Source organism: Giraffa tippelskirchi, chromosome 8 (genome assembly GCF_054371585.1).
Source record: "Giraffa tippelskirchi isolate mGirTip1 chromosome 8, T2T-mGirTip1v1.2.pri, whole genome shotgun sequence".
NCBI classification, from domain to species: domain Eukaryota; kingdom Metazoa; phylum Chordata; class Mammalia; order Artiodactyla; family Giraffidae; genus Giraffa; species Giraffa tippelskirchi.
This window is the reverse complement of record NC_137282.1, coordinates 66,871,715-66,883,820: the sequence shown is the minus strand read 5'-3', so window position 1 is coordinate 66,883,820 and position 12,106 is coordinate 66,871,715. Positions and strand designations below refer to the sequence as shown.

General features: G+C 55.4%; 2 protein-coding genes across 2 annotated transcripts; both read left to right on the top strand.

Moving 5' to 3' along the window:
- The first annotated feature begins 2,171 nt into the window (after nucleotides 1-2,171).
- LOC145517254 (uncharacterized) lies at nucleotides 2,172-3,989 on the top strand. Its single transcript, XM_081519527.1, has 3 exons — nucleotides 2,172-2,364; nucleotides 2,764-3,076; nucleotides 3,329-3,989. The coding sequence occupies exons 1-3, from the start codon at nucleotides 2,230-2,232 to the stop codon at nucleotides 3,955-3,957; spliced, it is 1,077 nt and encodes a 358-aa protein (XP_081375653.1). The 5' UTR covers nucleotides 2,172-2,229; the 3' UTR covers nucleotides 3,958-3,989.
- Nucleotides 3,990-9,814: 5,825 nt separating this feature from the next.
- Nucleotides 9,815-11,621, top strand: LOC145517250 (uncharacterized). The gene is made up of 3 exons (XM_081519522.1): nucleotides 9,815-10,007; nucleotides 10,407-10,719; nucleotides 10,972-11,621. The coding sequence occupies exons 1-3, from the start codon at nucleotides 9,873-9,875 to the stop codon at nucleotides 11,598-11,600; spliced, it is 1,077 nt and encodes a 358-aa protein (XP_081375648.1). The 5' UTR covers nucleotides 9,815-9,872; the 3' UTR covers nucleotides 11,601-11,621.
- The last annotated feature ends 485 nt before the right edge of the window (nucleotides 11,622-12,106 follow it).

Here is a 12,106-nt window from a genome sequence, read left to right as displayed (position 1 = left end):
AGAGAAATCACTTGCATTTCTAATACTCACAGCAAAGTCTTCCAATGAGAAGGGAATTATCACCCCCACTGACAATGCCATTCACTGAAGTGATCCCCACGGGTCCATCTAACCCAGAAGGGAAGGAAGGACCTGTTCTCACAAAACGGCGAGAGATGGAAGAAGGAAGATCAAGCCCACACCAATCCCTGGAAAGAGAAGCTGTGCTCAGGGCTTGAAAGAATTCCTATTTGGAAAATGATATCCCAGCCCCACAAGGCAATCCACAGCTTCGATGCTATTCCTCCCAAAATGCCAATGCATTTTCGCACCCAACCAAGAATTGCAAAAGGGGTACGGAAACAGAAAAGAGCCTAAATTGTCAATACAATCCGACGAAAAAGCCCCGATACGGACATCCAAGGTTGTGTGAAAGGAAATTAGACGACCAAACTAGGATCCTCAGGAGAGTATCGGAGAAGGCAATGGCGACCCACTCCAGTACTCTTGCCTGGAAAATGCCCTGGACGGAGGAGCCTGGTAGGCTGCAGGCCATGGGGTCGCGCAGAGTCAGACACGACTGAAGTGACTTAGCCGCAGCAGCAGCAGCAGGAGCCGGACAGTATGCTATTGGGAATACAACAACACACACAGATCCAGATCGATGGAATAAAGTTGAGGGTCCAGACACAGACCCCAGCATCCATGCTCAACTCATCTCTGACACAGAAGGGGAGAATATCCAAATGGGAACAAGAAAGCCTCTTCAATACATGTCCATGGGAAAACCAGACAGCTACATCTGAAGAACGCTATTGGTTTTGATCTCAGACCACCTCAATATCGGGGAAAACCTCACCCTAAAGGCTGATGTCATGAGATAGCTAGAAAGAAGCGTAGGTCAAAGGCTCCTTAACATCAGAGTCTCCTTGCCATTTGCTGGGCGGAGGTAGAAATGGGTCTCTTCAAGTAAGGGAAAGAGGTACACGAAGTACACCAATGGGTTTCCATCCAATGGAACCTCTTCACAACAGAGAAGCTAAGCAAGCATTCACAAATGCAAAAGAGAGGAAACGGAACACGAGAGACTCCTTGCAAGTGGTGTATCTGAGAAGGGGTTCATATGGAAAGAGACGAAGAATGCACAGCACTCAGATTCCAAGAAACACCACCACCACCCTTGACCCTTCCCCCATGACCAACTCCGACCTAAAGCCTTTCTCTCCCTCTAACCTATCCCTAAAACATAACCCTCATCTAATCATATACATGTGCATTCCTAGCATCCATCCGTCCACACACGAGAGAGAAAGAGGAAGACACAGACTGAATTGAGAAAGGAAAAGAGAGGGACACAGCCAGAGAGAGACACGGAACCAAAGAGAGGAAAGGAGTCGATGGTCCAGACTTTTCATCAATCTGTCTCGAAGGTAGAAGCAATGACAGCGCCCATCCACCCCAGAAGGGGGAAAAGGACGGAAGGTTTGGAGAGGAAAAGACAAGAACGCAGGGAGCCATTAGAAGCTCAGCCACCCGCAGAAGCCGAGCTGGGACACTTGAACAGAATCTCAATGGAAACAGAGGACCAGAAAGTTGGCCACTCTTTTCTATAAGAGAGGGAGACCTTCGAGTCTTCCTTTCGGTCCTCCAACTTGGATGCGGGGTCTCAAAACAGTCAGGAGGGGGAGTGCCTTTTCCTGGGTACCACGGCACATCCAGGCCTCGTTCTGCCCCATTCTGTGCTGTGTCAGCCCAGGAAGGAATCTTTCTTTCTGAAGTCTCAGCGCACACGCTCCACGTGATATCGGCCCCAGGTGGAAAGGCATGGAGCTGCTCGTAGGCCGACAGACCTAGGAAGCAGATGGGAGAATGACCGCCACTCTGCAGATGGAGAGACTGGGGAAACCCTGAGGGGCATATGCTTGTCCAGGGCCACACCACTTATGAGAAGAAGGAGCCTGGTCTGAGAGCAGCGGGGCCCTCGGAGCTCAGGCCCTGGCTGCACCCAGGCCTCCCCAGGGCTGTCGGCTGGGCTGGGTGGGTGTCACTGTGCCTGCACATGGCTTAAGGGTGGTGGTCGAGCAGTCAGAAACCCAGGGATTCGCTTGGGAAGTTTTGGGGAAGGGACCTCAGCACGAACCCCAGGAAATGATGTCACCTGCCGGCAACAGAACCCAACAGAACCCGCAACCCGGGTATCCAGGCCTCGAGAGCGGAGAGGAGCCCCCAGCCAGATCACTTGCTGCCGAGATGTTCTGCTGTTTGCCCCTGCCCAGAGGCCGGGGCCTCAGGAGAGCTCACAGGCAGTGTGCGTGGGCACCCTGTCGACGTTGGCTCAGGGCACCCCCGAGACGCCTCTGGCCCTTTGCCCGGAGAAACAGAAAGGTAACACGGGGAGCCCCAGGCCGGGCCAGGCCACCTCTCCCATGCCACCCGGAAACACCGGGTCCTTTGCCTGTGTGTGTGGATGCGGGTTTCTCGGGGTGTGTCTCCCTCAAGGAAGCCCAGGTGGATGTGGGGTCAGAAGCCTGCGGACAAGTTGTGTCCACACCCCAGGGGAGAGCATGCTGGGCGGGATGGGGAGAGTGCGGGCAGGGCCGGCCGCCCAGGCTGACCTCACACCCTCAGGTGGGTCTCTTTCCTCCCGGGTGGGGATCTGAGCAGACACACGTCTCTGACCCTTCTGGGCAGAGAAGTTCGAGCAGGCCGAAGCAGCGGCTCCACTGGCCAGGCCCAGCTCGGAAAACTCCCAGCATGGCTGGCTGACGGTCACTGTCGTTGCAGAGCTTCCCACGTGATGAGGCCGAGGACGGGGACACCCCATCCAGCTCCCGGAGGGAGGGGTCGGAGCACCACCCCCCCGCCCGTGAGGCCCAGTGCAGGCTCCAGGTGAGCGTGCCCACGGAGGCATCAGCCCCACCGGGGGCGAAGCGGAGGCGGGGAAGGCCTGCTGCCGAGACACCGCCCAGGATACACCCGGCGGCCCAGTCTGAGGCTGCCACGGAGCTCAGCACACCCGGCTCCGACCCAGAGTCCCGAGAACCCCGGCCTCTGAGGCAGCAGGAGGACCTGGAGCCCAGCACGCCAGAGCACAGAGGTGAGGACGCTGGGGCTGGTGTACGGGAGTGTGTGCGGAGGGGGTGCTGAGCTACACAGGGACGAGTCCCCGAAAGCTGCTGCTGGGCCTGCAGCAAGCGCTGGCCTCACACCCCCCGCCCCCCATCTTGCACACTTCAGTCCCAAAAGACATCCGACCCTGGGTATTCTTTGGGAATCTCTTGGAAGCTTTCTGTCCCGGGATACGCACATGCCAAGGCTGGCCTGCGGGCAAACGATGCTTCTCCCACAGCTCTAGCACTGGCCTCCAACTGGAACCAGGCTCCACTTCCCAGACCTGTCCCTACAGAGGTGGTGGCTCCAGGTGCAGGACCCAGGGATCCACCGAGGGCAGATGGAGAACCGAGACTTGCCCTCGCAGAGACACCAGGCCAGCTGGGTACTGGCCAGCACACCGGGCAGATCGGATCTCCGTGCCTGCAGGACCCCCAGCCCCAGGCACTGATGTCCCACCCCCTCAGCCAGAACCTCCACCTCCACGTGCACCTCTACCTGCTCGGCCTTTGGCAGGAGAACCCGAGGCAGAGGAGGAGTCACCGCCTCGGCAGGGAGAGCCTGCCCTGGCTCCCGCGCAACACCCAGACGCCCACGATGACTCACCCACCCCTGCAGGGAGAACGAGCCCCCGCTCTGGACAGAGACCCAGAGCCCTTGCCGGAAACACCACGTCCAGGGGAGCGGTCGGCTCTGCAGCCTCCATCCCTGTCTGCTCACCGTGGACGCCGTCAACTCGGTCTGCCCCCAGGGGACATGGAGTTCCTTTCCCCCGAACTGCTTTGCATTTGGTTTGTTTCCACCTTTCTGGTGATGTTTTCTTTTTTGCGTGGTTTCCTGTATTTTTGTTGGTTAAGTTGGGATTAGTAAACTTTTTCATCATTGTTGCAATTTGGGAACACTGTTGTGTAACTCTGGTGATACTGTGTTACCATCACCACTTTGTAGTTTCAGACCCGTTCCATCTTTATGCCCCACCCCCCAACAAAGCCTGGATTCAAGGCAAGCACGCCCTGTTCATCCCTCCGCCCGATCCTGAACACAGTTTCATCTTTTCCTTCTGCATTCCTTCCTATATTCTTGGTGTCCCCAATCAATGACTCTCAGTGAAATGACTGAAGGAGTTTTTTTCGGACGCTCCACCTACTGTAAGACTCCACTGGAGAGTTCTCATGTTTATGTCCTTTGAACTAGCCTTTGATAGCTGAAAGGACGTTGTACGTCCTTTCAAGATACCATGTGCCAAACGAAGCCCTTTTGGCAAATGCCATCATTATCTCCAGGCAGGCATTGCTGTTTGAAGGGTGCCATCTCAGCCAGAAGGCAGAGGCTGAGCTCCTCTTGTTGCACCAGCTCCCAAAAGAAGCCAAGAAAGGGAGCTGGAACAACAAACCACCCCAACGCCCAGGAAAGCGTTCTTCATGACAGAAGGCTAGAAAATGACCCAACATCCTTGTGGCCCAGAACCCCTCTAGAAATTCACTGTTCCATAAAAAAGAGAAACAGATGGGAAGTTCCAAGGAGAGGCAATGCCCATGGCCAGTGTATTTTAGAGACGGCCTGACCGCTCCGGGGAAGACACGCACTGACAGAACCCCTTGGGAAACAGCCGTGATAGTCCTCACTGTCGTAAGGGATTCCTCTGGGGACAACCTGCCCTGGGCACCACACGAGGGAGCAGACCGGCTTCTCTTCCTCTGCCCCCACACCATTCACTCATGAAGGCAGCTCAGGTGTTCTCATGCCCTGCCTGCCTGCCTGCCTGGCTCATCCGTGAGCTGTGACCACCTCCAGGACAGGACTCCACCTTCTGCTCTCTGTGTACCGTGAATCTGCACACAGTGGGCTTTCAGAACCTTAGGAGACTTGAGCCATTCCCACTCGAGCCAGAACCCTCCCCAGGAAGGAAAACAGCTGTGGAGTCCTTTTGGCCCCAGCACTGGTTCCGAAACCCTGGCGGCTCCTAGAGCCTCTACGGTGTGAAGAGGGAGGTCCCTTTTGACAGAGCTTTCCGGCCGTCAGATCTAAGCTGCTGTTTCACTGTCAGCTGTGTCTCTTCCGTTGCAGTGTTGCAGGTGGGCCACGCTGCTCCAAAGGAGCTCACAAGCTGAGTTTCAAGGGAGGTATTGAGAGGACAGGGATGGCTACAACGTGCTGCAAACTGAGTGAGGGTCCCCACAATCCTCAGCAAAGGTGTGTGGTGTGCAAGTGGGGAGTAGAGGGCCCCCAAGTTCCAAAGGAAGGGAGGTACTCGGGAGCTAAAGCCCTTGGCTGCTGTGGTAGCAGCTGCAGATGGCAGCTCGTCCACAGTGCACTTCGAATGAGGTCATATGAGCGGGACTCTGGAAATGGCTCCGAAATCCAGAGAAAGGGGTCAGGGTATGTGGGAATCCGGCGGGGGTGGGGGGTGGATGAAGGAAGGTGTCCTTCCTCTCTCCAGTGCAATTTGGTTTGGTGAGTCTCAAAGCTACCAGATGGCACTTCCCAAGTCAGGCCCCCGCAGGAATCAGGGTGGGCTGCATGCCTCGGCCCCTGCCACAGGGACAAGCCACACCAGTGGCCTCCCTGAGCTCCAATGGCCGGATCTGGGGGTTCTGTCTGGGTGCACACCTGCTTGTTCTGGCCAAGTTCCCCGCTTCTCTGAGCACCAGCTTCAACCTCTCGAATGAGGACATCGATTGCTACCTTGGCACGTTACTCTCTTCATCCTGTGAAGACTCATTAGGCTTATCCTACAATTACTAGCTGGCCCGAGGAGATATCTCCTGAATCCAGATTAAGCTGGAGTCTCCCAGGCTCATCTGGCATGTCTTCCCTGAAGTCTGCCAAAACCCACACCCTTGCGTTTCCAGGGACTCCCCTTAGCCAGCTGGGCAGAAAACCCAGCATGTTTCAAACAAGCTGACAGACAAGCGGGAGAGGACTCACGGGCAGACGGCTTCCCTCAGGTCTCGGGTGGAGCTCTGGGACCACAGCAGCAACAGGCCATCCCAGTCCCTGGGCTCAGCAGCGCCCTCATTCTCACGCCGGCGGCTCTGCCCTGAGGGGAGCAGGAAGGTCACCAACTGCCGCAGGCGGACCTCACGCCCCTCCCACTTATGGAGCCTGACCTCCCCCGGCCCCACCCCTTCCCCTACCCCAGCAGGACGAGAGCTCCTCTTCCCCTGGCTTCTAACGTGAGGCCCGGCCCTGGGCCCCGATTGGGCACTGCCCCAGTCCGGAGCCAATCACAGTGGCCAAGGAGGTGGAAGGCACCGATTGGCCAGGGCCAGGTCATGTGACCATACTCCCCAGGAAACTCAAATATTACCAAGATTCCCTAAGAAACCAATGAACAAAATTATCCAGTAAAGGCAAACCGTACTTTTTAATGAGGCCAAAGTCACAGAAAAAAAAAAAAAAAAAGCTTCACAATGAAGTGCTCAAGGAAGCTGCAAAATAAACTTTCAGAAAAGTTTAGTAGTTTTTTTAATAGGGTGACGGAGAGCTATACCTATCCCATATATGTGAATTTAGGTTTAAACTAGATTTCCCTTGGCTATTTTATAAGACAAAACAACCCACATCACCCCCTTTCACTCCCCCCCACACCCAAAAAGTGTTTTAATCTATTGAATTTTTGTGTCCTCAGTTGTGTCTGATTCACGGCAACTCACGATCTCTACACAGCCAGGCTCTTCCGTCCATGGAATTCAGGGCAATTTTTTCTGTCACAGTAAATGCCCACCCTGGGTGATCCAAACGGAAGGGCTCAGAGGCTCCTGAGAGACTAACTCCTTTCAGCTGAGCACAGAGCTGGCTCCTCACTGGGATGCCTGTGGCCTGGGGCTCCCAGAGGGGAGAGCAGCACTCGCCCCACCGTGTGGTCACTGCTGGAAGTGCAGGCTGCTCCTCACTCCCCCTTGACAGTGTCCCTGAGGGCAGAACAGTGTGAAGTTAATCAAGGTGGAAACGCAAACTCCAATGCAAGCAAACTTCCCTCAAGGTCTCCAATACCACTCAGGAACAGGGTATTGGAAACTGCAGGGGATGACATGAATGAAGATGGAGACTTGACACCTTACACCGAGTTCACTTCCAGTTATCCCTAGACAAACATTCCATGAAAACTTGTCACAAATCTAGAGGAACAATGAGCCGAAACCGGACACGTGCTTTGAGTCTTCACACACAAAACTAAAAGGCAGTCCACAAAAAAAACCAGGAGAATACAGTGGACTTTGCAAAATCAAAGATATCTACTGTGGGAAAGACCTCAGTACCAAAGCAAAAGACAGGTCATACATCGCGAGATGAATGAGTGGAAACACAAAGCTTATCAAGGATGTGTCTCCAAACAGACAAAGAACACCAACACAACAAGCCTGTGAAAACTAGGGAAAGGTCTGAAGGGACACCAGACTGAGGAAGACACACACAGAGTATCCCGGATGATGTCCAGCACTGAGGGCCTGAAGAATCAACAGTCTAGTTGTACCTCCTCAGGCCTGTGTGACCCTGGGTGAGGCCTCTGTTTCCCGGTGGCCCTGAGAGATGGACAGGGAGGAAGGGGAAGAGAAATCACTTGCATTTCTAATACTCACAGCAAAGTCTTCCAATGAGAAGGGAATTATCACCCCCACTGACAATGCCATTCACTGAAGTGATCCCCACGGGTCCATCTAACCCAGAAGGGAAGGAAGGACCTGTTCTCACAAAACGGCGAGAGATGGAAGAAGGAAGATCAAGCCCACACCAATCCCTGGAAAGAGAAGCTGTGCTCAGGGCTTGAAAGAATTCCTATTTGGAAAATGATATCCCAGCCCCACAAGGCAATCCACAGCTTCGATGCTATTCCTCCCAAAATGCCAATGCATTTTCGCACCCAACCAAGAATTGCAAAAGGGGTACGGAAACAGAAAAGAGCCTAAATTGTCAATACAATCCGACGAAAAAGCCCCGATACGGACATCCAAGGTTGTGTGAAAGGAAATTAGACGACCAAACTAGGATCCTCAGGAGAGTATCGGAGAAGGCAATGGCGACCCACTCCAGTACTCTTGCCTGGAAAATGCCCTGGACGGAGGAGCCTGGTAGGCTGCAGGCCATGGGGTCGCGCAGAGTCAGACACGACTGAAGTGACTTAGCCGCAGCAGCAGCAGCAGGAGCCGGACAGTATGCTATTGGGAATACAACAACACACACAGATCCAGATCGATGGAATAAAGTTGAGGGTCCAGACACAGACCCCAGCATCCATGCTCAACTCATCTCTGACACAGAAGGGGAGAATATCCAAATGGGAACAAGAAAGCCTCTTCAATACATGTCCATGGGAAAACCAGACAGCTACATCTGAAGAACGCTATTGGTTTTGATCTCAGACCACCTCAATATCGGGGAAAACCTCACCCTAAAGGCTGATGTCATGAGATAGCTAGAAAGAAGCGTAGGTCAAAGGCTCCTTAACATCAGAGTCTCCTTGCCATTTGCTGGGCGGAGGTAGAAATGGGTCTCTTCAAGTAAGGGAAAGAGGTACACGAAGTACACCAATGGGTTTCCATCCAATGGAACCTCTTCACAACAGAGAAGCTAAGCAAGCATTCACAAATGCAAAAGAGAGGAAACGGAACACGAGAGACTCCTTGCAAGTGGTGTATCTGAGAAGGGGTTCATATGGAAAGAGACGAAGAATGCACAGCACTCAGATTCCAAGAAACACCACCACCACCCTTGACCCTTCCCCCATGACCAACTCCGACCTAAAGCCTTTCTCTCCCTCTAACCTATCCCTAAAACATAACCCTCATCTAATCATATACATGTGCATTCCTAGCATCCATCCGTCCACACACGAGAGAGAAAGAGGAAGACACAGACTGAATTGAGAAAGGAAAAGAGAGGGACACAGCCAGAGAGAGACACGGAACCAAAGAGAGGAAAGGAGTCGATGGTCCAGACTTTTCATCAATCTGTCTCGAAGGTAGAAGCAATGACAGCGCCCATCCACCCCAGAAGGGGGAAAAGGACGGAAGGTTTGGAGAGGAAAAGACAAGAACGCAGGGAGCCATTAGAAGCTCAGCCACCCGCAGAAGCCGAGCTGGGACACTTGAACAGAATCTCAATGGAAACAGAGGACCAGAAAGTTGGCCACTCTTTTCTATAAGAGAGGGAGACCTTCGAGTCTTCCTTTCGGTCCTCCAACTTGGATGCGGGGTCTCAAAACAGTCAGGAGGGGGAGTGCCTTTTCCTGGGTACCACGGCACATCCAGGCCTCGTTCTGCCCCATTCTGTGCTGTGTCAGCCCAGGAAGGAATCTTTCTTTCTGAAGTCTCAGCGCACACGCTCCACGTGATATCGGCCCCAGGTGGAAAGGCATGGAGCTGCTCGTAGGCCGACAGACCTAGGAAGCAGATGGGAGAATGACCGCCACTCTGCAGATGGAGAGACTGGGGAAACCCTGAGGGGCATATGCTTGTCCAGGGCCACACCACTTATGAGAAGAAGGAGCCTGGTCTGAGAGCAGCGGGGCCCTCGGAGCTCAGGCCCTGGCTGCACCCAGGCCTCCCCAGGGCTGTCGGCTGGGCTGGGTGGGTGTCAGTGTGCCTGCACATGGCTTAAGGGTGGTGGTCGAGCAGTCAGAAACCCAGAGATTCCCTTGGGAAGTTTTGGGGAAGGGACCTCAGCACGAACCCCAGGAAATGATGTCACCTGCCGGCAACAGAACCCAACAGAACCCGCAACCCGGGTATCCAGGCCTCGAGAGCGGAGAGGAGCCCCCAGCCAGATCACTTGCTGCCGAGATGTTCTGCTGTTTGCCCCTGCCCAGAGGCCGGGGCCTCAGGAGAGCTCACAGGCAGTGTGCGTGGGCACCCTGTCGACGTTGGCTCAGGGCACCCCCGAGACGCCTCTGGCCCTTTGCCCGGAGAAACAGAAAGGTAACACGGGGAGCCCCAGGCCGGGCCAGGCCACCTCTCCCATGCCACCCGGAAACACCGGGTCCTTTGCCTGTGTGTGTGGATGCGGGTTTCTCGGGGTGTGTCTCCCTCAAGGAAGCCCAGGTGGATGTGGGGTCAGAAGCCTGCGGACAAGTTGTGTCCACACCCCAGGGGAGAGCATGCTGGGCGGGATGGGGAGAGTGCGGGCAGGGCCGGCCGCCCAGGCTGACCTCACACCCTCAGGTGGGTCTCTTTCCTCCCGGGTGGGGATCTGAGCAGACACACGTCTCTGACCCTTCTGGGCAGAGAAGTTCGAGCAGGCCGAAGCAGCGGCTCCACTGGCCAGGCCCAGCTCGGAAAACTCCCAGCATGGCTGGCTGACGGTCACTGTCGTTGCAGAGCTTCCCACGTGATGAGGCCGAGGACGGGGACACCCCATCCAGCTCCCGGAGGGAGGGGTCGGAGCACCACCCCCCCGCCCGTGAGGCCCAGTGCAGGCTCCAGGTGAGCGTGCCCACGGAGGCATCAGCCCCACCGGGGGCGAAGCGGAGGCGGGGAAGGCCTGCTGCCGAGACACCGCCCAGGATACACCCGGCGGCCCAGTCTGAGGCTGCCACGGAGCTCAGCACACCCGGCTCCGACCCAGAGTCCCGAGAACCCCGGCCTCTGAGGCAGCAGGAGGACCTGGAGCCCAGCACGCCAGAGCACAGAGGTGAGGACGCTGGGGCTGGTGTACGGGAGTGTGTGCGGAGGGGGTGCTGAGCTACACAGGGACGAGTCCCCGAAAGCTGCTGCTGGGCCTGCAGCAAGCGCTGGCCTCACACCCCCCGCCCCCCATCTTGCACACTTCAGTCCCAAAAGACATCCGACCCTGGGTATTCTTTGGGAATCTCTTGGAAGCTTTCTGTCCCGGGATACGCACATGCCAAGGCTGGCCTGCGGGCAAACGATGCTTCTCCCACAGCTCTAGCACTGGCCTCCAACTGGAACCAGGCTCCACTTCCCAGACCTGTCCCTACAGAGGTGGTGGCTCCAGGTGCAGGACCCAGGGATCCACCGAGGGCAGATGGAGAACCGAGACTTGCCCTCGCAGAGACACCAGGCCAGCTGGGTACTGGCCAGCACACCGGGCAGATCGGATCTCCGTGCCTGCAGGACCCCCAGCCCCAGGCACTGATGTCCCACCCCCTCAGCCAGAACCTCCACCTCCACGTGCACCTCTACCTGCTCGGCCTTTGGCAGGAGAACCCGAGGCAGAGGAGGAGTCACCGCCTCGGCAGGGAGAGCCTGCCCTGGCTCCCGCGCAACACCCAGACGCCCACGATGACTCACCCACCCCTGCAGGGAGAACGAGCCCCCGCTCTGGACAGAGACCCAGAGCCCTTGCCGGAAACACCACGTCCAGGGGAGCGGTCGGCTCTGCAGCCTCCATCCCTGTCTGCTCACCGTGGACGCCGTCAACTCGGTCTGCCCCCAGGGGACATGGAGTTCCTTTCCCCCGAACTGCTTTGCATTTGGTTTGTTTCCACCTTTCTGGTGATGTTTTCTTTTTTGCGTGGTTTCCTGTATTTTTGTTGGTTAAGTTGGGATTAGTAAACTTTTTCATCATTGTTGCAATTTGGGAACACTGTTGTGTAACTCTGGTGATACTGTGTTACCATCACCACTTTGTAGTTTCAGACCCGTTCCATCTTTATGCCCCACCCCCCAACAAAGCCTGGATTCAAGGCAAGCACGCCCTGTTCATCCCTCCGCCCGATCCTGAACACAATTTCATCTTTTCCTTCTGCATTCCTTCCTATATTCTTGGTGTCCCCAATCAATGACTCTCAGTGAAATGACTGAAGGAGTTTTTTTCGGACGCTCCACCTACTGTAAGACTCCACTGGAGAGTTCTCATGTTTATGTCCTTTGAACTAGCCTTTGATAGCTGAAAGGACGTTGTACGTCCTTTCAAGATACCATGTGCCAAACGAAGCCCTTTTGGCAAATGCCATCATTATCTCCAGGCAGGCATTGCTGTTTGAAGGGTGCCATCTCAGCCAGAAGGCAGAGGCTGAGCTCCTCTTGTTGCACCAGCTCCCAAAAGAAGCCAAGAA

Bases quoted from the DNA above. Each gene is read 5' to 3' on its own strand.
- LOC145517254 (XM_081519527.1), top strand. From the start codon at position 2,230: ATGTTCTGCTGTTTGCCCCTGCCCAGAGGCCGGGGCCTCAGGAGAGCT. The intron at 2,365-2,763 runs GTAACACGGGGA...CTGTCGTTGCAG, and splicing joins TTGCCCGGAGAAACAGAAAG to AGCTTCCCACGTGATGAGGC. The intron at 3,077-3,328 runs GTGAGGACGCTG...CTTCTCCCACAG, and splicing joins CAGCACGCCAGAGCACAGAG to CTCTAGCACTGGCCTCCAAC.
- LOC145517250 (XM_081519522.1), top strand. From the start codon at position 9,873: ATGTTCTGCTGTTTGCCCCTGCCCAGAGGCCGGGGCCTCAGGAGAGCT. The intron at 10,008-10,406 runs GTAACACGGGGA...CTGTCGTTGCAG, and splicing joins TTGCCCGGAGAAACAGAAAG to AGCTTCCCACGTGATGAGGC. The intron at 10,720-10,971 runs GTGAGGACGCTG...CTTCTCCCACAG, and splicing joins CAGCACGCCAGAGCACAGAG to CTCTAGCACTGGCCTCCAAC.